The sequence below is a fragment of the Sylvia atricapilla genome, chromosome 1, assembly GCF_009819655.1.
Source record: "Sylvia atricapilla isolate bSylAtr1 chromosome 1, bSylAtr1.pri, whole genome shotgun sequence".
Lineage (NCBI taxonomy): Eukaryota > Metazoa > Chordata > Aves > Passeriformes > Sylviidae > Sylvia > Sylvia atricapilla.
In genome coordinates this window covers 119,514,342-119,538,468 of record NC_089140.1, presented here as the reverse complement: position 1 = coordinate 119,538,468, position 24,127 = coordinate 119,514,342, and the positions used below count along the sequence as shown (strand labels likewise).

At 40.6% G+C, this 24,127-nt stretch overlaps 1 protein-coding gene across 1 annotated transcript in view; it reads right to left on the bottom strand.

The window, feature by feature from the left end:
• Nucleotides 1–24,127, bottom strand: part of SULF1 (sulfatase 1) — a 101,675-nt gene that overhangs the window by 29,619 nt on the left and 47,929 nt on the right. The window contains exons 6-12 of the mRNA XM_066332174.1: nucleotides 17,238–17,389; nucleotides 15,037–15,206; nucleotides 4,821–4,971; nucleotides 3,643–3,818; nucleotides 2,971–3,099; nucleotides 2,655–2,711; nucleotides 1,539–1,668 (exon numbers count right to left, since the gene is read on the bottom strand). Of these exons, the coding sequence (XP_066188271.1) occupies nucleotides 1,539–1,668; nucleotides 2,655–2,711; nucleotides 2,971–3,099; nucleotides 3,643–3,818; nucleotides 4,821–4,971; nucleotides 15,037–15,206; nucleotides 17,238–17,389 (965 nt within the window). The remainder of the gene's footprint in view (nucleotides 1–1,538; nucleotides 1,669–2,654; nucleotides 2,712–2,970; nucleotides 3,100–3,642; nucleotides 3,819–4,820; nucleotides 4,972–15,036; nucleotides 15,207–17,237; nucleotides 17,390–24,127) is intronic.

The following is a 24,127-nucleotide window of genomic DNA, read 5'->3' as shown; positions in this document are numbered from 1 at the left end:
GCACACCGCACAGCGCACACCGCACACCGCCCGGCCCGCACACTGCACACCGCACACCGCACACCGCCCGGCCCGCACAGCGCCCGGCCCCGCACACCGCACACCGCACACCGCACAGCGCCCGGCCCGCACAGCGCCCGGCCCCGCACACCGCACACCGCCCGGCCCCGCACACCGCACAGCGCACAGCGCACACCGCACACCGCACACCGCCCGGCCCGCACAGCGCCCGGCCCCGAACACCGCACACCGCCCGGCCCGCACACCGCATACCGCACACCGCACAGCGCACACCGCCCGGCCCCGCACAGCGCCCGGCCCCGCACACCGCACAGCGCCCGGCCCGCACACCGCACACCGCACACCGCACACCGCACAGCGCACAGCGCCCGGCCCGGGGCGGGCAGGCCCCGCGGGTGGCAGCGGCGGCAGCCGGCACAGAGGAGGCTTTGTGCCCTCGTCCCGAGCGGCCCACCGAGGCCTCAGCCCCACGGCTGCTGCAGGCCGCTGAGCAAACATCTGAGGGGAAAGCGCAAGCGCCTGCCTGGGAGAAATCACCTCACACTTCTGAGGGAAGGTGTGCGGGGATGGGGACGGACTCCAGGGACGGCGAGGCAGGCACAAGCCACCGCCTGGGGCCCCCAGCGTGTGCCCCAGCTTGGCTGGAGGTGGGTGTCAATGAGAAGGCATACAGCTCGCTTACACATCTCCCCAGAAAATCCATCTTCACGTGTTACCATAGGTATAGCATTAATGCAGGATGGATTGAAGAGAATTTGGAGTCAGAACCACTTTTCTTAATTTAGCTCTCTTCCTGTGTGTGCACTGCAGAGATGCAGGTGTAGGCATAGTAGTCAGGGGTGCAGTAATTTCTGTTTTTATGAGCAGGCAATTAGACTTTTGTATCAGAGTCAGGCATAATACTGAAATCATTAAGGCTGCAGGAAGGAAAAGTAATGCTCGGGTATGGGTTATCACTGCCTGAATCCTTACAGTGACCAGAAATAGGGACTGTTTCTGGACAAGGGGACCTTTCCATTTAAAGTGTTTCAATAAGTAATAAAGGATGATGATTACTAAGTATGCTGTTCAGTTGTTCATCCGAACAAATGAAATCACGTGTAGCCTTAGGACTAACCAGCTTGCTTTGGTAATTCTGAACTAGCCCAGTGAGTATAAGCTTTCACAGCTCAAAGATTCTCTCCCTTATTAACAATTATCACTGAACTAGCTTGTGTATTTATCAATACACATGATCAAAAAAAAAGTAATCATTTCATGTCATGTCTGAGCACAGACAAAGCTTTATTATAAGCTTTGTACTAAGCAAGCAAAGAACCAGGTCTTCAACACTTTAAATTGGACCATTGCTTAGAGAAACTTGTCTGCTTTTCTTTTGCCCGAAGATATTAACAAAAGCGATTTTTTATTTACCTTCCAAAAGCCATACTCAAATTCTTTTGACCCATAGTGTATATTGGGTCAAAAATGCATATTTCCCTGTGACACCCAGAAAACTGCAGTTACTTGTGTCTTACCTGTCCTGGTTGTTCACAGGCTGTCTGGTATCTTGCTTGTCGGCATAATTCCTTTACTCTCTCATACTTTGGTAGTTGATTAGACTGCTGAGTGTTTTTGTTGGGCTCCTCTTTCTTGCGTAGAAATTTGCTTATTAAAAAAATAAAGTGGAACGTTTTAGATACATTGTCTTAAGCCCTAAGGATTCATGTAACTTGAACAACGAAGCAACTTGAAGGTTTAATGTCTTCTCAGGGAAAAAAAAATCCCCACATTTCTGTTACTGACTTTCCATGTAGGTCACATACTGAAAAAAAGGTTCAGATGGCTGGCTGAAAATTGCCAGAAGATAAATAAGTGCTGCTAAAATATGTCTAACTGGTACAGTTCAGCACCATTCATACATAAATGGAGGTTCTTTCACAAAGCAAAACTCTTTGAAGCAATACTTTCTTGGCTGGAAAACACAGCTGAAGACACAACAGGACTTTCATACTCAGTACAAGCTTGGCTGTATCCTACATATTACGATGTGTCTTTTATGCACTGCTTTGCAATACATCAGACAACGTTTTCATAATCTGGAAAGTCATAAAGTGCCAGAAGGAAATTGCTGTAAAATTTTTACCCAGAGAAAATTTTCATGGCAACAACTGGCAAGGTAAAGGGGTATGAAGAGTTATCAGCAAAGAGAGGAGCAGTTATGGTCATGAATCTCAACTACACGTAAGTCTTAGCTGGAACAAAAATGAAGAATGCTTCTAATATGTGATGGAAAATACAAAATCAGGTGATAGAGGATTCTACACAGCTGGATTTGAAACAGAGATATGGGAAGAAAATTATTCAGATAATGACAAAACAGGGCACAAGCACAATATTAGGGAAAGATGCTAGGAGAATCACCAGAAAAGCATGCTTTCAAATTTCTTCAGAGAAAGGGATATGGGAACACAGTAGATTGCAAAGGCAGTGGTGGGAAACTAGGAAAAATGTCATGCCTGTCAGTTTGCTCGCAAAATTTACTGCTTCTCTGACCATAAAAAAGAAGAGGAGGAAGCAGAAAGGAAAGCATGTGCAAGGGAGTGTTCCCAGCAGGCAGGCTCTCCCAAAACTCTCTCACCCCTAATAATTACCCTCTTTCCACTAGAAATGTGTCACGCCAAATTTTGGTCTTCTTGTTTGTTCGAAACCTGAAAGTAAAATAATAACATTTACTGCTGGCACTGAAGGACGCCACTGTAAATGTTAACAAATTATTTTTGCAAAAAACAACTCTGCACTTACATATATGTGCAATTTTATAGATCTACTAAAGAGACTCTTGAAATGGGAAAGCTGTGGTCGTTGCTATGACACAGCTCATTTTCACAGAATCTGTTTTTCCACTCAGTTGTTGATTTACTAAGGTGTTTGCTTCTGCACTGACTAAAATAGGATCTTGGGACCCACCTGTTTCCTGGTCTCTCCAAGTCTAGAAGCTTTAGGACAGATTTGCCATCCATATCTGGAGGTGTGTCAAGGCCTGCTATATCCAGAATTGTTGGAGCAAGATCAATATTCAGAACTATCTGTGGCACTCTGCAAATCAACAGGAAAGGTCAGAGTTGCCATGAGTTCAATGTGTAAGTCTTCACTTGGAAATAGAATGATAATTAATGCTTATCAGACTTTGAAGATGTGAAGCTCTACAGAAGTGCTAAGTTTAGAAAACTCCCTTTGAAGTCTACAACTCAGAAAGATAGCCCAGTACCATGGACTGACATCACAAAGGAAAAGTTAAGTACAATAAAACAAGGAGGTGCAGCAGCAACACTGCTCTTATCTCATTGACAATGAGGGCATGATGCTAAATGACAGAGTGAGCAGTAAAGATAAGCACATCATTTTTAAAAGCAAAACCCAAATCTAACCCTACAGGACTATGCATTACACATTTTCTCATCTGCTTTATAAGTTATTCATAATATGCAAAGTGAAAAAAGTGCCTCTTTATGAGACTCATTGCTCTGCAATAATAGGGCATCCTTTATGAAATGAAACTAGACAGAGTGATAATTACATGCTCTCCGAAACATTTTACGTTAGGCTCAACAGCTGTGCCAGAGACATAAGGGAACTTACACTGATCCCGGCTCCACACTTGGACCACGAATAAAGAAAGGAACTCGAATATCAAAGTCATATGGCATTGACTTCCCCTTGACCAGTCCAAACTGCCCAATATGGTATCCATGGTCAGCAGTGTAAATAATGTAGGTATTCTCCAGTTCTCCCATCTCTGCAAGCATTTGGTGTAACTGCAACCCAGCACAGAAAGAACTCCAATTTAAGTGTAGCAAAACATGTTTTGTGCAGAATCATGTATAACCATCATTTATAACCCTTAAATATACAGGACCAAACATGGCATCAATGACATTGACACGGATTCTGGGGACTGGCATTTGTACATCTTGCCTTTACCGTGCTGTGAAAAAATCAATGTACCAGTTCAATTTCACACTTGACAGAGGGGACAATTAAATACCTTCAGAAAATTAGAATAGGAAAAATACGGTAATAATGGGGTAGTTGCCACAGTATGTCCAATGTTCACTGTGCACTCAAACACAGCTTGTGAAAAAGTCTGCTACAGCTTTAGGGGAAAAGGTACTCAGATTTGATTTACTGTGCTAGTCTACAACTTTCTCATTCCTTACAGTTGTGGGCTTGGGAAAAAGCTGTAAATTTTTATTAAAGTTTAAAGAAATCTCTCTAGGGGAAGATCTTTGGTCATGGTGCTTGATTTTGGAACAAAAAGTCATACAAAGTATACCTAATAGTTCATGTATCATGTTACCTATAATTAGCAGTACACTGCATTGCCTGACTTCTGCAAACACTTGTAGACTGACACCTGAGTTGCTGATTTGCCAGTTCCCAGATTTCAACTGAAGGACAAACTGTGAAGGGAGTCTGTGAAATGAATAGAAGTTGTCATGCGTGCACCTGTGTCTATCCATGTGTACACACAGGTGATGCATCTTCTGTTAACACCAGGCTTCAAACTAGGCCCAGTGCTTTTTTCCTTTAAAAAAGCCCAGTATTTTTATGACCCAGCAACTGAAAGAAGAAAGCCAGGAGCTTGGCCTCATGTTGCAGAGAACCAGAATTCAATTCCACCGGGAAAAAGTGGCATAATTCCTCATAGTACAATGGCTTTCCCCAGAATGTGGTCAGTGAAGGTAAAGAATGAATTAATCCATTTAATTTTGTTATTGAATAATAAGATTGTATTCACAGCAGTTTCTTGCACTCACTCTTTCCATAGAGTCATCGACTGACATCAGGGTCTGAAGCCTTTTGCGCTGCAAGACATTGGTAAACTCCATGTGGATTGGCAGCATGGGCCCCGTGTACTGCATAATCCAGTGTTTATCCATGTTTGGTGCGTAGTTATAGCTGGGAGTGCTGGAGGAAAAGAACAGATTTGAAAAGTTTTGCAGTGTGACAGACATCAGAGAGAGGTGGGAACTCTTCCAACACAGAAATAGCCAACAAACAGTTAAATCACAAATTCCATGTGGTGCCTGACAAATATCAGCAAGAATCACATCAGTGGCTTCCAAGATTCATTGGGTCATGTATCACCTCTTCAAAATATTTTAACCACTTGCTTTCCAAGCTTTCTTTCAGACTCAAAGACCACTACAAGTTCCATGCCAATATTTGGGATTTGCCAAAAAACAATTTCTCAAACAAAGCTGTAATCATTAAAAAGGCTTATCTGAATGATGCATCCCATATAGGTAAGAAAAAGTAAGGAAGTCAGAGATCAAAAATGACTACTTACTTAATATTAAGGTATTTCCTTAATATTCTCTGATAGTTCCAGTAGAGAATTACCTTTACATAAAAGCCAAAGAAAGGTATTTTTCCAGTGGGATAAAGAAATTTAGTAGCCAGTATACAGAATACCACCAGTGTTACAGTAAGTTCTACACTAAATATTATTCAGGCATTATTTTCAGTGTGAATGAAACGCACAGTGCATTACAAACATAAAATGAATCATGAAAACAAAATTCAGCTAACACCACTACTGACACTAGTACTAAGAAGAAGTATGACACGGAGTCCTACCTAAAGCAAAGAATGATGCTTTAGGAGTTTGCACAAACATCAAAAGAAATATTTAAGAGCAGTGTTCTATCTACAGGCAATGTATTTTGAAAGATATCCTATAAGAAACAAGAATATTTTCCCAGAGATATCACCTTGGGAGAAAATTTGTGGCAAAAAATGTGTCAAGTAAATTTTCTCTACAGAGAAACATGTTATGACAGCTATCCATCAGTCTTCTTTTTATGCCTAGCATACCTAACAACTACAAGGTGAAGAGAAACCAAGCAAACCCCATGTTCCATAATGATTTCACCTACATATGAGCAGTTGCCTTCTCTAGAAAGAAGGAATCTAGGCTTTGTCATTTTCATTAAGTTCTTTGGGTTTTATTTTTCCCCTATGTCTAGTACACTGCCATACATGTTACATGAATAGCAGCATTACATTTGAAAATTAGACATAAAGAGAAAGTGAAAAAATGCTGTTGTGTGATTAATTTGATTCTTTTAATTCTCTTTTCCGCCTACAATAAAAATGCAAATCAGTTTTAATTTACTGTTTAGGTATTGAAAATTATAACATGTGCACTAACAAAAGACACATTTTTCCTGCTGAAATATGTATGTGTACTTGTCTTTTCTTAAAACAAACAATATCAGAATATTCTGTAACTTAGAGTCATACCTTTGACCAGTCCTTCACTTAGGTTTCATTTTTCTTTACATGGTTGTATGTGATCCCAGAATGGTGGAAGCAGTAGATTGTTATATCAGATATCATATGTATAACCTTTAGCTACATACTCTGAGGACAAAAATCAGCTGAAAGGATAACGTAGTAAACTGATAGTCAACTTTAATCAATTAGTAGAGTCCATATTTTAACTGGAGAGCATTATTTGAGAACTTAGGTAGAATTTGAGAAGTATGCCTTTAATACACACAGCAAGTTTTGACTAACCTACTTAATCATTACTCTCAAGGGAACAGAGAAGTGATGCAACAGTATCACAGGACTTTGATAGAGATTAAGAAGTATGAAAAGGTTAGCTCCCTACTGAGCCAAGACAAACATAAACTAGAATTCCTTTTCTGTTGAAAAATCTTTCATTTCATGTTGAAAAGTCAAAGTTTCTGCAATTTCCCATGGCTGAAGTCTGATTTTTAAAATGAATACTGTCATAATATGAGTAAGATTTATTCCAGGAGCACAGCCCTCTGTATTGCTGGCTAGCCAGCAGTCCCAACAGAGAGAGACCCTTGAAGAAGCAAGTCTTAGGAATTTTGTCACCTACCACTTATCAGTTATCAGACAGAAAAGAAGGATTCTTTCAGTGCAAATTTTTCTCTGTTTCCTTGGAAGTTTGTCAGACAAGATGCTTTCCCATGAAAGAGCTCATTTTTTGATTAATCAGCATTTCCTAGTAAAACCCTGGAGTATTTTCGGTGGGGTGCTGAGTGCCTCAGGCACAGAGGGATGAGGTGGCTATGACCTGCGCTCAGCCAGCAGCGCGGTGACAGCCTGCTGCTGTGCCAGGAAGGAGAGCCAGCTGCTGAGGCAGGCTCAGGTCTAATGTTCCCAGGCTATTGTGAGCCACCTCCTCCACATAATGGATAGTTTTTAAAAGCAGCACTCAAGGGTTTAGCAGGGCAGTTAAGACCTTTCACAGACACTTTCCAAATGCATTTTGAATTTTCTGGGTGAGAAATGCAGCAGGCAGAGAGGGAGGAGAATTTTCTTCCCAGACAATTCAAGGAACAGGAACGTTCTGTGAAATATCCCGTGTCAGTGGCTGATGGATAAATGTGTAACAGGGGTCCATAATGTCAGAGAAAGAGTACTAAGAAAGAGACAGAAAGGAATTCCAAAACCCCGCAGCTTGTATATGTTCCCAGTGTACCTCTGTTTGTTGGGCCTTACACAAATCTACCAGAATGGCACTGGTTGCCAGGCACAAGATCTGACACTGCCCTCAAATCTATCCACCTTGGGTTTTTTGGTATAAATGTAACCAGTCAACCAACCAACCACTGCAGATGTAAATCTTAGGGAGTGTATTGCTGACTTCTGAAAACTTTTCCATGTAGACAGACCTCTTCTTGGTCAGTGATAATTTTTTATCACATTTTTTCTTGAAGCAGCTGGAGATGTTCAACTAAATTTCTATTCTTCTGTTTTTGGGAACAATTTTGCTCTGTATTGACAAGTACTGCTGTAAAGTAACACTGTCATGTACACTTCCTTGATTCCTCTTTGCACTGGAAGTTTGAAGTTGAAGACATGTGCCATGTCTTCCATGGCCTCTTAGTCATGGAGTCCATCTTGTGTTGAGTACATTAGTTGATCCATGGTCAGCAGACAGTGCCAGGTAGCCCATTATTTTCAGGTTGTCCACGGCCTCTAAGTCTGGCAAGTCGTGACTGTAATACTTGTCATTCTGTCAGAATATACTAACTTGGGCAAATCTAGATTGCTCTGTTGTTCACTTCTATTTGTCCAACACACTCTGTGAAGAACTTAATATAGAGAGACCACTTGGCACTCACTCCCTAACAGATCTGTTATGGCACTGGAAGACATTAGATTCATAAAATTTTGAATTTGTAACCCTCCATTAAACTAGAAAAGAAATCCAAATACTTAACAATAACAAATGCCGAGCACAGGCACTTTCCTATAAACGCATACTCAAAATGAGGACATTTCACTCTGAGATTTTGTAATCAGTCACCTATGTGAATACCTTTACAGAGAAATTCACAGTGATAATCAAGTGATCTGCAGACTATGGAAAGAATAAATATTTGTAAGTGGTAGTGCATTGTTGAAGAAAGATTTTCCACAAAATCTATAATTTATTTGTCCGTAAACGTCAGTTCAAGTAGATACTTACATTGAGAGAAAAGGAGTAGTAGCAGCAGTCCCTGCTGCAATCAAAAGGCCTCAGTAACTTTTTGACAACATATTTACTATATTCATATATTTAAATTTGAACTTCAAAATTAAGAGTGCATCTTATTTGGCTTTTAAGGTACCACAATAACTTTAAGTTATGCAAGAAACAATTAAAAATACCCAACAACCCAAAAATTGGATGCTTGTACTTGGGCATCTATTAAAATGGGGTCCCCAAACAAATAATTCAGAAACAAACTTCACTAGCTTCTACTAGTAACTGAACTGAATTGTCATATTCAAAGAAATAAATGGAATACAGCCCTTTTGCAAGTCATTATTACGAAAGGATATTTTACATTAAGAAAGGATTGGGAGAGTACAGCATGTTTTAAGAGCTTCAAGAATTTAGCAGAACTTTCACATTTGCTTTCTAAAATTTAATCTAAATATATACATGTCTCTAACAGATGGGATAATGTGGAAAGAAACAAGTATGTTTCCAAACATTTGTTCAATTGCTCATAGTAAAAATCTGTGTTTGCCCCTATTTGCAACCTCCTAATTACCTCCTGTTTCTACTCAACAAAAGAAATTATGTTCGAAAAAATACTGCCTAAAAATGTTGAATTTGAATAATTCCATAAGGTTCTCAGGGAGTTTTATCCCAAATGTGTTCTACTAATCTTCTGTTTGGATTGGAATCCTCCAGTTAGTGAAAATAATACAGTATTTAGATGCCCCAAGAACACTTTCATTTCATAAAAATAAAAGTCAACAATAAAATAATGCCTCTGGTAAAACTGATTGAGAAAAATGAATAGTTTCTGTACAGAATTAGCACCTCTATTATTCTTTGAAATATGATTAGCAAACATGGCATAAATGGTCATGTTTCTTCAAGTAAAAATAAACAAAGGAAGCAAATTCTTTGTTTCCAGGGAAAGTAGACTTACAGGTTTAGACACTGTTCTTGGAAAGCAGGAAGCCTGGGCAAAATTAAAAGTAAAAAAAAAAAAAGACCACAATCAGTGGCCATGGTCAGTATTAATGTGAAGTTGAATTTCACTACTCTGGGTCTGCTTTTGCTGCCTTTTAAAAGGGGACTCTTTTAAACCCAGTAATATTTATAGATCTGAGTATGTGGGCTCTGAAAGTTTCACTCCTGAAGTGTAACACAACTGCTATATTTTACAATAAAGAAGTGAAACAGTTGTTGCCTGTTAAATACAACACCTCTTTCATTTAGGAAACATTATTTGTTGCTCCTGCAGAAGTAAATTGTGCAACTAGAATATTACTTACGTTTCTATTTCACACTATTTCTTCTTGTCTTGTTTAAAATCACATGTGACACGTGTGATGATTTTGATCATTTATCTCTAAGTCAGGAGTCCAAGTGGGCCTTGGGCCAGTAGTGACATGACACTGACATGACAAAATTTATTACTGATGCAAATGAATGATCCCACTCTGATGGCCCCGTGTCCACATTACAAGAATTGCCATTGTTACTGACAGATGTTTGAGACTTGACTTCAGTGATTCCAGATGCAGCCACCTCACATCCCAAACTCACACTGAAGACTGCTCTGGGGATCCAGAGCTACAACATTTCTTTTGAGGCTTCATTACTGCAGACACTCTGCTACCTACACACCTGGTATATCAACACCTTTCATGCCATCTTTAAACAGGAATATAAACTTCTGTCTTTCATATCACCTGCCTTTTCTTAGTTTGTGAAAGCTTTGGATCTATTCCAAGACAGATCAGATTCCATTTCTATCTGTTCCTTCTAATGGTTCTAGCTTGGCAATAGGATTGCTTCCAGGTAGTCATAAAATCTGGCTGTGAGTCCTGCTGCCAGCCCAAGTATTTTAACTCAGCACAGTCAATAATATTTCAGATTTCCATTTTTTACATTCTTCAGTAAACCTGCCTCCTGCAGACTTTTGCTTCTAAATGTTTGTTTACTTCACAGCTTATAAACAGCTTAGGTCTGACTCACAGTTCCCCTAAGACTGGTTCACACTGGAAGGTAAAGGGAAGTTAAAGTGCCAGAGGTCCTGAGCATAACAGATAATTCAGGCTTTCATCAGAGCATCCTTTGAGTCAGAGCTTTCCTGCTCAGCTGTCTGATGAAACAAGATTGTCCTGCAACATGACTTCATATTTAACAACAACATTTCCAAAGATCTAACAACCCTGATCCCTAACAGATGATCATTACCACAGCAAAAATCTATGTATTGCTTTCATCTCATGTAACTTCTCTAGTCCCATTTTCTTTCACAGAAATAATGTCTATGGATAGTTATAGTGTATGCATTAGTATGATTTATTTTCAGAAAATATATTACTCATTATGGTGATAGCAGCCAGGATAAACCTTCAGAAATATTTTTAGATGTTAAAAATAGGACATACTTTATGGAGAGAAGTGGGAGAGTGGAAAGGGAGATGGATGCTTAAAAACAATAAAGAGTCTGCTGCTTCCAGTATGATGTAGTTTGTGTTTAATTTTAAACTGGAGTAAATAAGAATTAACAGGAATCACTTAAAAGTAAACAGCATACACGTCATTACTGTTCTTGTCTTTGTGAGACGTTCCTTGCCACTTGAGAGCCTGTTTCTGCTGAGGAGGGCAGGGCTGTAACATAATGATGACATGTAATTCTTCAGTTTCTTTTTGTCTTTGATGTATTTTTCATAAATCTTAAGGACTTTGCTGCTGCATTCATTTGATTTTATTCTTGCCATGTTGATAAGTGAGGAAATGAGACCAATAGACGCCCACACTTGAGGGCAGAACTCTCCCTGAACTGGAGTATTTCCTGCCATAGACACTCCCTTCTTTATATGTGCCAGTGGAAAACTTCTTCTAAACAAACTTTTGGGTCGCTTTTTGATGTTAGTTTTGTTTTGTTTTAATTTATAGAGGCAGCATTTCAATCTTTAGCAGGCACTTTACCAGCAAAGAGACATCATCTAATTTAAGGGTCTGCTTCAGCTACTGTTCTTTTAAGCAAAGCTTCTCACATGTGGTTGACAGGCTATCTTAATCCTTGGTTTGTAGGTATAACCTTCCATCTCAGTTTGTTAAGCCAGCAAGCAGCTTTTGACCTGGTTTCCCTTCTTTGTTGGAGGTAGGCGTTACAGTAACATGATACAGCAACTACATTTTTAAAAACAAAATCCAAGGTCAGATGGCTGTCACCCAAGGTCAGAACGAAAGAGATTCAAATGGTGCTTGACCACCAAGGAAGAAAATCTAAGGGTTAAATGTTCACATTACACAAACCTTGGCAGGAAGGATTTTATTGTTCTTGTTCTGTTTTCATTGCGAACACTGAACATTTCTGTGAGAACTGAACTTCTCATATCTTTTAGAGCACGTTGCTTATATTTTTGATAGAGAAATCAGTTGGAATCTTCAGCCACCCAAACCCAAATTAGCAGTTTATCTTCAATTTGTCTCATTTCTCAGTCTGCAAGCTGAACTTTAACACATGCAGTCAGTCAGTGCAATAAGAAACACAAAACAAACCAGCAAGGATCTCCTGAGGTCACTGGAGAGAAAACTCTTTGCAAGAAGCATGCCAAGAAACAACACCAGAAGAAAAGAAGCAGCACAGCTGAGTGCTCTCACAAGTAGCCTAGCAGAGCAAGGTATTTAGACTCCAGGAGTCTACACAAATAAAAATTAATTTTAGCTAAGATTTTGCTTAATCTTTGCAGGCAACATCTAGCCTGTATATATATAGCTATATACCTGTATACCTGTATATAAGGTGGAGAGGCAGTTAAAAATTTGGAGACTAACTAAAGCCTTTTGTTCTACCAACACAAGATAGAAAACAAGCAGGCTGAAAACACCAAGCAGTAGAAAGTGTCAAGAGCATGATAAACCAAAGCAAGTTCCTACAAGCACTTGTCAGAAGACAGGGAGCAAGGAGCCTAAAAGGAGTTGCTTTGGCCTGGGGAGAGGTAGGATGAGATACAATGATTCAGTGCTTTTCTTCCAGACACCGTCCTCACAGCTAAGCGGAAGGAGTTTGGATCCTGCCCTCCCGTATGATGGATAGTCCCCCAGCAGGCAGGATGGCTTGCCTGAGGCCATGCAGTCTGTGCCACTAAATGGGAGGCAATCTGCTGAATGGGGTGAGAACAAATAAAGATAACTCTCTTGCAGTGAAAAGCGGCAATTGAAAGGAGACGTGGGAGAAATCCATTCAATTTGATATAGTGACTATTCATTATTCTTCACAGAATGGGAAGCAGGGGACACAGGTGGCATAACCAAGCTCCAGGTTCCGAAGAAAAGAAAAAGTAGCCCTTTGTCCCCAGTGCACGGAGTGACACTGTAGAACTTGTTGCCACAGGATGGTGGGGCTGCCACCAGAGTTCAAAAAGAGATCAAATTAATGCAAAGAGAGTGGGGTGCACTGAACTGGATGCTTCACCTAAAGTGGTGACTTTAGGGAGCTAGAAAAACAGGGGAAAAAAGTTTGTGGTTTTAGTTTTCCCCCTTGCTCCACCATCGTTCCCTGCTACTTTCTCCTGGAGCATATAATTCATAATTAGTTATTACATACTTATCTGTCGTTAGATATTTATTATTGTTAGTTGTTTACTATTGTTAGATATTTTCTGTTATTGAACACTTATTATTAGTGGATATTTAGGATAGAGACTCGACAAGGAAAAGGCCTTGTGAAGCCTCTAAAGGGGCGGAATGATGCCTTAAGTTTTAGCTTTTGTGTTTTTCAGATTCTGTGCTGCCTAGGGGTGTAGTTCTGAGCCTCACATTAAGTGTTAGTGAGCTCTCTTCACAGAGTAGGCAGACAAAACAAATCTTTTTCCAGATGGAGATCAAGGACAACGGTTACAAGTTTTCAGGCCCAAGAGCATAAACAACGGTGGACTGAAGAGAGAAAACAGGAAAGATGGGACTTTATAACCTGAAGCTGCAACTGGACAATTAAACTCCAATATGCAAAAGGACCAAAACTTACAAAAATGTAAGACCTTGTCCATTTTTGTGACCATTTTAAGTCCATCTTGGGTGTAGTCCTGGCCAGGCTCTTGTACAGCCCAAGGTGTACCCTTAAAGGCCTTTTAATAAATATCTCTTTTATTCTCTAGCTCTGTCTAGTCTCTGTTCCCAGTCAGCCTTCCCAAGGCATCATGAGAACATTCTTTCATACAACCCAATATAACAGGTTTCATGTATTCATGTCTACCTTATTTACCAACCAAAATCTCAACTTCATTAGTTCCCTATTCGGGTAGAAAACATTCCAAATATCTAAATAACTACAAAACGTTGCTGATTGGTTTGCGTTATTTGCAAAGTCTGGTCTCAGGAATATGGGATCATTATAAGGTCAAGGAAACTGGCATATCCTAGAAAGTAGCAGTCAATGAGAGGATAAAAAGATGCAAAACAACAAAAATGTAACCATGTGCCATGAACAGAAAATCTCTTTTTGGCCTCAACTAGTGATCAGTTTATGCATGCAGTTTATGCAGTATCTGCTACTCCTAGAAATTTTAAAGTATTTGATGTAAATTGAAAAACCATCCTGGTACGTGGACTACTGCAGAGTGTCCAAAATACAATTTTTTGACCAAGGAGCTTTCCCATTGTCTAATGATTATGCTCATTTTGAGAGGACAAATAAATGTACAATCCAGCTGAAATATTTTATTAAGATTTTTTGTGATTTTGTTTGTTTGTTTGTTTGTTTGTTTTTGTTCTGTTATTTTTTAAAGATATGCAAAGACATTTTTTCAGAATGAATGGAAAGACTGGTCTACAAACTCATGGAAGTCACAAGTGCAAAGGAAATCTTTCATAGCCTTTCACTATAATGAAAAGGACCCAGAATATTCAAGGTAGGAAGCAAGATGAGGCATCCACAGATGTGGACTATCCATGGATTTTTACCTGAAGTTGCTTTTTCTTCTACAAAAAGATAAAGAGTTGGGTTTTTTTATTGTAGTTTCATCAGCAGAAAAGATTAAGCATGTTATTTAAAAGTGCAGTCTGATAGGCTATTTTTGCAATCTGCCAGTATCTAGTCTATAAAAAAATCTGGTGCACTCAAAAGCTTCAAAAGGGTGTTTTTACTCTCAATACATTCAGTCAGAGCCCAGGAAGTGCTTATCTTAGAGGAAAACGAAGGAAGTAGTATCTTTCCAACAGATCCTGACCTGTGTCTACATATTTTCAGGGTATTGTAAGAAGCTGCCCTTACAAAGCCAAATACTGACCTTTTAATCTCCCACGACTTCCCAGGAGGAAAAGGGTTTCTCTCTGCTTTAATAATGATCAGAGCTGTCACTCTCCCCCGCAAAAGGAACAAGCACAGCAAAAGAAACAAGCAAACGTTCTCTGCTTACATGAATGTCTGATATTTGAATTCGCTGTTCCTGAGATGTCTCCATAAACAAATCCCTCGCAGAAGCAGATACAAGGAGCGGGTCTGGCAGTGTGTGATTTTGACTTACATGTGCTGTGAAGCATTGGGGTAGAGCTCTGAGAACTGCGGTGCAGAATCCTCGGGGCCATGGGGTGCAGCGTGGCTGATGACCATCATTATGGGCCTATGGGGATATATCCTCTTAGACATTCTGAAGTAATTAATGCTCTCATTAGTGATTAGGTCTGTGAAGTAGTCCTGGAACATACGATTAACACAAAGCAAAAGTTACAAAGTGCATGATTAATTAGATCACATACTATCATGTTATTATGTTATTTTTCAAGTCCTCATTAAAGCTCAGATCAGGAAGTAAAAACATACCATCAAAGAGATGTATGATTCAAGGGAGCATAGAAGAGACTGAGCAGTGATTACTTTCTTAAGCAGGCAGTGCCACATAATATGAGACAGTATTTTGCAAATCAGATACAACAGAAAGTATTAAGTAAATTTGATTATCAGATTTGGTAATATAGTGCTAAGTAACATTTAAAATGACAGACTGTACTGCCAAAGATAGGTTTCTTAAATTTCATTGGTAAAACACTTCACAAGGTAATGGCTCCCAAACAACATTGAATCTTAATCTGGTTTTGTGTTTACATAAAACTTTGTTGCAAACTCTTTGTTCAGACTACACTTTTGCATATGTACAAAGTGGAAGGCAGCTACAACAGGCAACAGATTGCAAAAAATCTTAATCAAAGAAATTGCAAATGAGAATGCAGGGAGCAGTCGAATTCCTGTGGGCTCTGTTCATTTAATTGTGCAACTTTAAGCAGTGCAGCTGCTGAGATTAAGGTTGTGACTTGCTAATAAACTGGCTTAACCCACAGCTAAGGTGGCAAATGGAAGCCTACAAGGAAAAGGGAGGAAATGGAACTAAGAAAAAAAGATGAAAACTTAAATTAAACCACCTGCCACCTTGGAGTATTCACTGTTGGCCTGGAGGTCTAGCTGGAGCTTCATTGAGAAAGTGCTGAGACAATGTTTGTAATTTCAAGCACTTTGAGGCATGACTAATCTTATGTTGTGGATTCGAGGCCCTGAACAGCTGCAAAAGCAGAGCCTGAGGGACAAGGTCTGTGTCGCATGTCAGTGCTAGGACAAGCCAACCAGCTGTGACCTCCTTGCCCACCCGCTCCCTGTCCCCCTGCCCCTTACCCTCTCCTGCAGCACACTTGGAACACGCACAGTAGCCCTGGCTGCTACAAACCCTGCAAGCCTATTGATTAGCCAGTGAGTGATCCTTTAGTTTACGAAATGGATAATGAGTGTAAGGCACCAGGATTGTGATTAATTTCTGGGTTTGTGGCCTGTTTGAGTGAAATGTCTGTATGACTGCTCTCCCAAAGCATCTACTCCTCTCCTGTTTCCCTGTTTATTCTAGCTACATACACGGGGTGTATAAGGAATGTATAACTAACCAGTATTCTATATTTTTTTTTTCGTACTCTGTATAAATATATAATCAGTATAATGTAATTTCTAGGGATGGGAAAATCAGAAACAGGCGTCACTAGCTTCCAATAAAAACTCATTACATGGGTCAGAAACCACAGCTGCAACATCTGTATCATCTTCCTTGAGCTACAATTTGAGGAAATTCCAGATTGCTTTCTGCAGGCTGGACTGTCTGAGATCTGCCCTCCTAAGCTGTTCCAAGAAACTTCATGGCAGTGGGCAGGTCACCTTGGCATACTTTCCACACTTTGTCCAGAGCACAAACAAGCTCTGAACTTTTCCAGTGGCCCTGTTCTTGCCCTTATCGACTCTCATATCCGGAGAGTGACACAACAGGCTCACAGCCTTTTTTTGGTGGGCACTCTATAATGGAAAATAACATTTACCAAGCTTCTTCTGTGGGTAATAACTAACTGGCAACACTCAGCAAACTTTAGGGTTCAGTAGTGAAAGGGGCACAATTCTTTTCAGGAAAGGTTTTTATTTACTGTTTGCTTCTGCCACCAAAATATCCCATTCTGCCCAGGACAGGGAGGGAGGGGAGGAGGAATCACCAGGCTCCATTGAAGAGCCTTGGGAATATTCTTCTGTTGAGTGATTAGTATTCTCAGGTGGCAATTGATCTGCAATGCCCTGGAGAGAAAGTGACATCTCCATTTTGTGGTTGTAGCTGGTTAATTAATTAATTATCTGGTTAATTAATTATCTGAAAGTTATTTTTATGTGGATTAATCATGTGGCATTTATGTGTCTGGAAAATACCTTTGCATAATCAAATCCGTGCTTCTCTTTGTTACCATTGCGAGAAATGGTGTAATTATAGAAGCGAGAGTTCTTCACTAATCCAACCCACTCTCTCCACCCAGGAGGGATGTAGCTGCCATTGTATTCATTGAGGTATTTCCCAAAAAAAGCTGTGAAGTAAAAAAAAAAAAAAAAGAACACACGCACGCATGAGGCTTTACAATCCGAGTCTTTTAATCTGAGTCAAAAGAACGTATGAATGAAGAGAAAATGTGTTAGAATGAGTCAGACTTGCTTTACCAAAAATCTTCCTTTTATAGCTTAGAGGGTTTTGAAATTAAAATAAGTCATTTCCAGAGTTTTATGAGAGTTGAAAGCCTTTGTGACTCTATATTTTATTCTTAATCTTTAGGAATCTAGTGTTCATGTGAAATATTTTCAGGGTTTTTTTTAGAAAGAATATCTTCCTCTTGGTTTCCATTTGAATATGAAATAAAAACTCAGTGCCCAGAGGAAACATCTGAGAAACACCTTGTGGTTTTAAGCAAGTCCTGTGATGTTTCAGAGCTTGGCTTCTGACTTTTGAAAGTTCAGGCTTGCTATCCTGGCTGCATTTGCTGGTTTGATAAAAGGTCTGGGAAGTACAGATCTCCATCCCATTAAGACATGTTTGGGTAGAGGAAGAAGGAATCCCTACCCTGCTTTGCTGCCACATCATCTCTAAGGCAAAACTTACAAAGAGGCAAAGGCTTGGAGGACAAAATCCTCTACCTGGCCTGCCAAACTCCAAGTATGTTTTTCCATTAGCTCAAGGTTACAAGTCAGAACCCACTCAGACTGAAAATTTCAGCCTTTGCTGTAGGTTTATAGGTGCTCCTGCCAATTCCTCTGGAAGGAAGTGGGAAGAAAAGCAGCCTCACAATGCAGCAGGCTCCCAGCTATTTGGGAATTATGGATTGCCTATGGCAAAGATACACAGACACCAAAAGCCAGCCAGCTGCCCTTGAAAGGGAGCATTAATGCTGACATGGGACCCTGGCAAATGCAGCCACGTTGCTTCTAGGGAGAGAGAGGTGTGGGAGATCTCTAGCTGCTTGTGTATGGTCTGTGACCTGGACAGAATAGTCAGTTTGGAAAGGTCCATCCTGCTTTTCCACTGCCTGGGAATTGCAGTGACAAAACACCTGATCAGGTCTGCAGCGTGGGTTTTTCAGGATTTATTATTTTCAGTATTATTCCAGTTCAATCCCAGCAAGCTACTGGTCTGTCTCAGTATCTTCACTGTTCCTCCTTTTAATTTTCTTGGGGTTTACAAGCCCCTGGAGGGTCACCTGTGCCACCAGTGCTGCTGCCTGTGTCCCCAGCAGTGTGCACACAGATACTCTTGGTGCCCACAAAATTAGACACCACTGAGGAGGAGGGAATGACAGAGACCTCTCCCTTTCCAGGGACAGAGCTCTTCTGGGTGATAGCTGTTCCCCTATCTGCACCCCTCACAGTGCCCAGCCCCTGTCCTTGCTGTCAGCACCAACTCAGCAGTCAGGCCTGTCTGCAAAGAGCTGCTGCCCTGAGATGCTGTCCTTCCACTGGGCAGTGGGGCATACCTTGAATCCCTGCACTTGTTTCCTGCTAGGAAATGAAGTCACATTGGAAAACCTCACATCCACCCTAGACACATTCAATCTAACCAAAAAAGCACATTTGTGGAAGGGCCCAAATAATTCAGATCTGATTGATGTGGGCATGGTGAGCTTCTTGCGAAAACTGGTGGAAAAACCAAAATGTTCATAATTAAGACTTTTCTCACGCAACATAAATATGATGAAATTCAATCAGGGAACTGCCAAATGAAAAAAATGTAACCAGAGATTTCAGTCCTATATAATGTTACTTTCCTATACCATGTGGAATGGGACATATAAACAAGTCCTACAGATACTAGACCAGGCTTCCAAGAGCCACGAAGAAAGCAATCCAACCTGTCTCCTTTTTTATCCTGAGGCCTACCAGAAAGCAAGAACTGTGAGGTGAAGAGGGTGACATTGGGCAGGGAATACATGCCCATCACTGTCTCCTGGAATGGAAACCATACCTCTCATCTAAGGCAGCCAAACTGGTTTAAACTCTCAGTCAGATGTCATGGGAAAGTATATGGGTAAAGAATGAAATACTGTGAGAAGGGAAACCAAGGAAAGAGGAGAAGGGTAAGGCAAGTCAGAGAGACAACAGTGAAGAAAAGTACGGGAGAGTGACGTAACTGAGAGAGAGGAAGCATTGTTGAGCCAAGCAAAACCAAGGACAGTCTGCGGTTAGAGGGGAAATCTGAGGTCAGCCCTTCCAAGTGCCATCCCAGGTCTACCAGCAGCTGCTGTACAATCTTGGGAAACTTCTGTGTGCTGTGCTCATCAGTAAAGGGCTCTACTGCCAATCTTTCTCTCAAAAAACATCAGAGGCTTTCAAATTGTGAAATGGAAGTTATGAAAATTTATCATATAGGATGGTTTGATTGCCCCATCTATTTTAAGATTGACTCACTTAGAGACCTGGACTCTGCTATTTAGAGTCTTGCCAAACTTTAATCATTAGTGGTGATAGTTTCCATGCTATCTGAGTCAGGCTGTATTTTGCTCTATGGAACCTTTTAGCCAAACAGTTCAGTAATTTCCAGGAAAAAGACCAGGGAAAAAGAAATTGTTTCACCCATTTAAAAATAATTGTCAAACTTTTCTCTAAGAAGTTCTAGCGTCTGTAGGTTTTGATGTAGGCCCTTTGTAAATAACAGGGGTGGCTATAAAAATCTGTCTCAAAATGACCAAGCTCAGAAAAACTGTAACACCCTGATGATTATTCCACCTTCCTACTTTAACGTCACAACAACACAATCAAGTGCTCCTTTATGGATTTGAGAATGTTCCCAGAATTTAATTTTTGGCATTAAAACAAAAAGCCACCATCCTCTGTCCCTCCTTCTTACTCTCTTTTTTTATTTTCATTACCTGAGAGACAGCCACCAGCATAAAACAAACAGATGAAATGACCTGCAGCATAAGGAAGAGAATAGATAAACTGAATTTGGGAAAGGATGGCTTGGAGCTGGGGAGGGCAAATTCATCTTGGAATTTCCTTGCTTTAGATTACTTAATTTTCTAACTTCAATAATGTTTTGTTAGATACCTTCTGGGCCCCTGAGCCCCATATTTCAGTGCATGTTATGAGACTTCAGACTGACAGCCTGAACCATTCACCTTTGTGTTGGTAATGATTCAGTATTTTATCATAAAAATAATCTCAGTGCTGTCAAGATTTAAGCAGCTCTCTGAGTGACAGTTTGCAGAAATAGATGTTTGCCCCTGCTGCCGTGTAAAGCAGTTCCCATGTCTAACGTCTAGCAAAGTCCTGAACACTAGAAGAAACAGTGGCATCATATTTGCCAAAATGCTTTAACCAAAAATGAATTATTGGTCATAAGCTCAAGAGGATCTGAGTAATTAGACAGATGAAGGGAAAAGCCAGGCTTTTACTGAAACACAAGTCCTTGCACTGTGTGGTCTTTTGAGGACTACTGAGAATAGAACAGGGTAGAATTGAGTCAGAATTAACAGAACCAACAGTTAGTCAGAATTAATTGAGTCAGAACCAGCAGTTAGTGTCTGGCCCTTCAGGCTCTGAATGAAGACAAGTGCCAGAGTAAAAGGAAAGCACAGGAGTGTCCACGGGACGAAATAACAATCAGCAAGTAATCACCACGGGGGTCCTAGTTGGTTTTTTGTTTAACCAGAGGGTTGTTAATACGTAAAGCACTATGGAATATGTCATAGAACTGCCCAGGAACTGATACTGTGATATGCAGATGTCTTTGCTGGGTCTTTGCATGCTTGGTTTCTAAAGCCAACTCCCATCTTTAACTTAGCTGTGGCCCAACACTTGCTGAATTGCCCAAGCCTGAGAACCGACCAGGAAGCCTCAGCTTCAGAAGCCACTTGTGCTCAGCAGTTTGAGTTTAGGACACCAATTCTGCTTGTAATTAGTAAAATGGAAATTATGACTCAGTGGGTAAAAGCCTCATTAAAAAGTAATGCCATTTCAAGGGACATCTTTTCATTATTATGTGTAACGGCCCCCATAGGGATAACAGGAAAGATAAATGCTTAATTTTGCATATTAATAAGAGAATTTTTATCTGCATTCTGGCAGTTTTGCTAACTGTTCCCAGGACACATTGTTATTTTCTAATCACATGTAGTGTAGCTTAGTATATCAGAATAATTGTATTCTGTATTAGTATGTTCAATTATGTTTATGCAAACAACAACACATGGTGTGGTGAACAGTTTTACAGACATCTATGTGTCTCTGGAGGGGCTGCAGAATATACATGTCTGGTACTTGACATGAACAGATGCCTTAAGACAAGGTCTTGTTTTCCCTTTTACAATTAGCTAATGATTCCTGTACTGGACTGAGAGATCCAGGGGAGTGCAAAGGGTGCAAGACAAATAGAATTTGATCCAGAGGATCTCTAATACTTACAGCTGAGCATGATTCAAATTCTCGTAATTCCCAGGACTTCTTTCCCCAGCACTTTTTACAAGCAATTATGACTAATGCTTACAGTATTACACAATAGAGTTAGTCCTCTAACTCCTGTCAGCATTAGTGGATTAGTGCACAGGTGAACTGGGCTACATCTACTAGTGAGACATCTCTGCACTTCCACAGATCAAAGGACATATATTATGTTTTACACTCTTGTTATGTGTTGAGGCTTACGGGAATGTTTCCGAGTCAAAACAAATGCAAACCTTTAAAAAAGCCACACTGCAGAAAGGTTTAGTCACTGTGACCCAGACAAGAGCTTTAAGTAGACAGCCCACTTCCTTTAACAAAGTCCGGAAACCATTTACAGGAGGTACAAGGCACTGTTTATACGACATTTAAGGACACAAACGCAATGATTCTATGCTTCTGTGGACAGAACCCAACTTCCGAATCATTCCAGTAAATTCCTCCTTGCTTTCTTCCCATTATGCAAGCCATAGACTCAAAACCTAGAAATTTGATTTTTCCCTTCTGTTGAAAAATTGCAGAGGATTAATGTATCACGTCACTGAAGCACAGAAAGCCAGCTCAGTACGCCAGCACTGCCTAGGAAATGAAATAAGCATTGTCCCAAAAAATATGGTGAGGAAACTGAGGCACTGAGAGGTTAACTTTCAGCTAGATCTAAGTCACGTAGGAAGCCTGTGGCATTGCCAAGAATATAATTCAAATTTCATGGTTCCCAGTCTTGTAACTTAAACGTAGTAGAAAGCCTCAGGTTTTCTACTTTTTCTCCAGCTTTGTGGGTCTTTCCCAGTTGCTGCCAGGTTTACCATTGCAACCAAAAAGGTCATTAAGGATTTTATAACTCAGCAGTTGCAAAAGGCATTACCCTATAACTTGATATAGCAATTGTTAGCCTGGGTGATGCCTTTAACAAAGCCTGTATTATGGGCCAAGCTGGTAGCACTTTCCAGTATTGATGTTGTCTGACACTTCTCATTATAAGACCCTGTTTTCAGCTGCTTATAACTCTCTTATACTTGGACTTAAATTTTCCACACTGGATGTCTGCCTCAGGCTGAAATTTTTGAAACTTTTTAGCCCAAACAGTAGCCATCTTTGAGAACCGCAGCAATGGAAAAGGAATTACGCTTAACATCTGAAAAAAATTATGTGAGATTTCATTTGATATCACTTGCATGCTCTGCACCGAGAGCAGGAGTTCTGTGAAAAGCATGATGGACTCTCTGTCAAGGAGCCATCTATTAGAATCCTTTGAATAAAACCCTGCAATTTGCATGTGCTGGAGATCTGCACACGTCAGGACATTTATTCCTTTGTCCACCTGTGAGTGGTGTCAGTAGGTGGGAGAAAGTTGATTGAAATGCAGGGGGCAGGAGGTGACCTGATAAGGACAAGCAGTCTGGGGAGCGATGGGAAATCCAGCAAAGGAGCTGAGATGAGGGGAAGAAGCAGTGGGGGCTTGGAGGCCCAGGACTGGCAACGTCAACCAAGAAATGGGACTCTAGTGCAGAAAGGAGAAAGAAGCTGATTGACAAGGCGGGCGGGAGAAGCAGATTTGCTGATCAGGCTGGAAAGCAATAGATCGTTAATGGTAAGCAGAGGGAACAGGACATGTCTGTCAAGAACTGACTGGACCTGAGAGAGGGAGGGAGGGAGGGAATGACTTGAAGACAGACGAGCAGAGAGACAAGGCTTGGAGCAGAGGCCAAGGTGACGTCTTCAGGGTCAGAAAACTGAGCAGTGGACACTGCCTAATGGGATAGGATGGAGGGAGTCAGAAGTGCTTTTGGTCAGAGTGGAGGGACCCAACAATGTCTGAAAGGACTCCTGAGTCTCACTGGTTCCTGCCTTTCATAAGACATCTGAAAACCTGTAGCAGCCAACCCAGCCCCATATAAGTGATAAAACCCCACTTTGCTTAATTTCTCAGCAAATGAGCAGTGGAATGTGGCAGATGGGATGTGAGACATCTCATCCTTGCTGATGTGGATTCCAGCACTGTGTCTTTTGATAGGACTAGTCTATCTTTTTAAACCAAGGGAATTTCACCCTCCATAAAGTGTTATGTTGTTAAGTAGTCAAAGACTATAATTTCGCCATGTGAACAAGAGATGTAATGGTTGCATAGAAAGTGTTCTACCCAGATTTTCCTAAATTAAGTGCTTAAATACATAAACTTGCTAAAAGTCTTTTAGTGTATAGTTTTCTGTGCGATATTTAATAGCATAGAATTCTGCTTTAAGCATAAGTAGGCAGATATACTGTGGTTTTTGATGAGGTCCTGGACAGAAACCAAAAAGTTTCACTTCACATGATACCACAGAACTAGAAAATCCTGCATG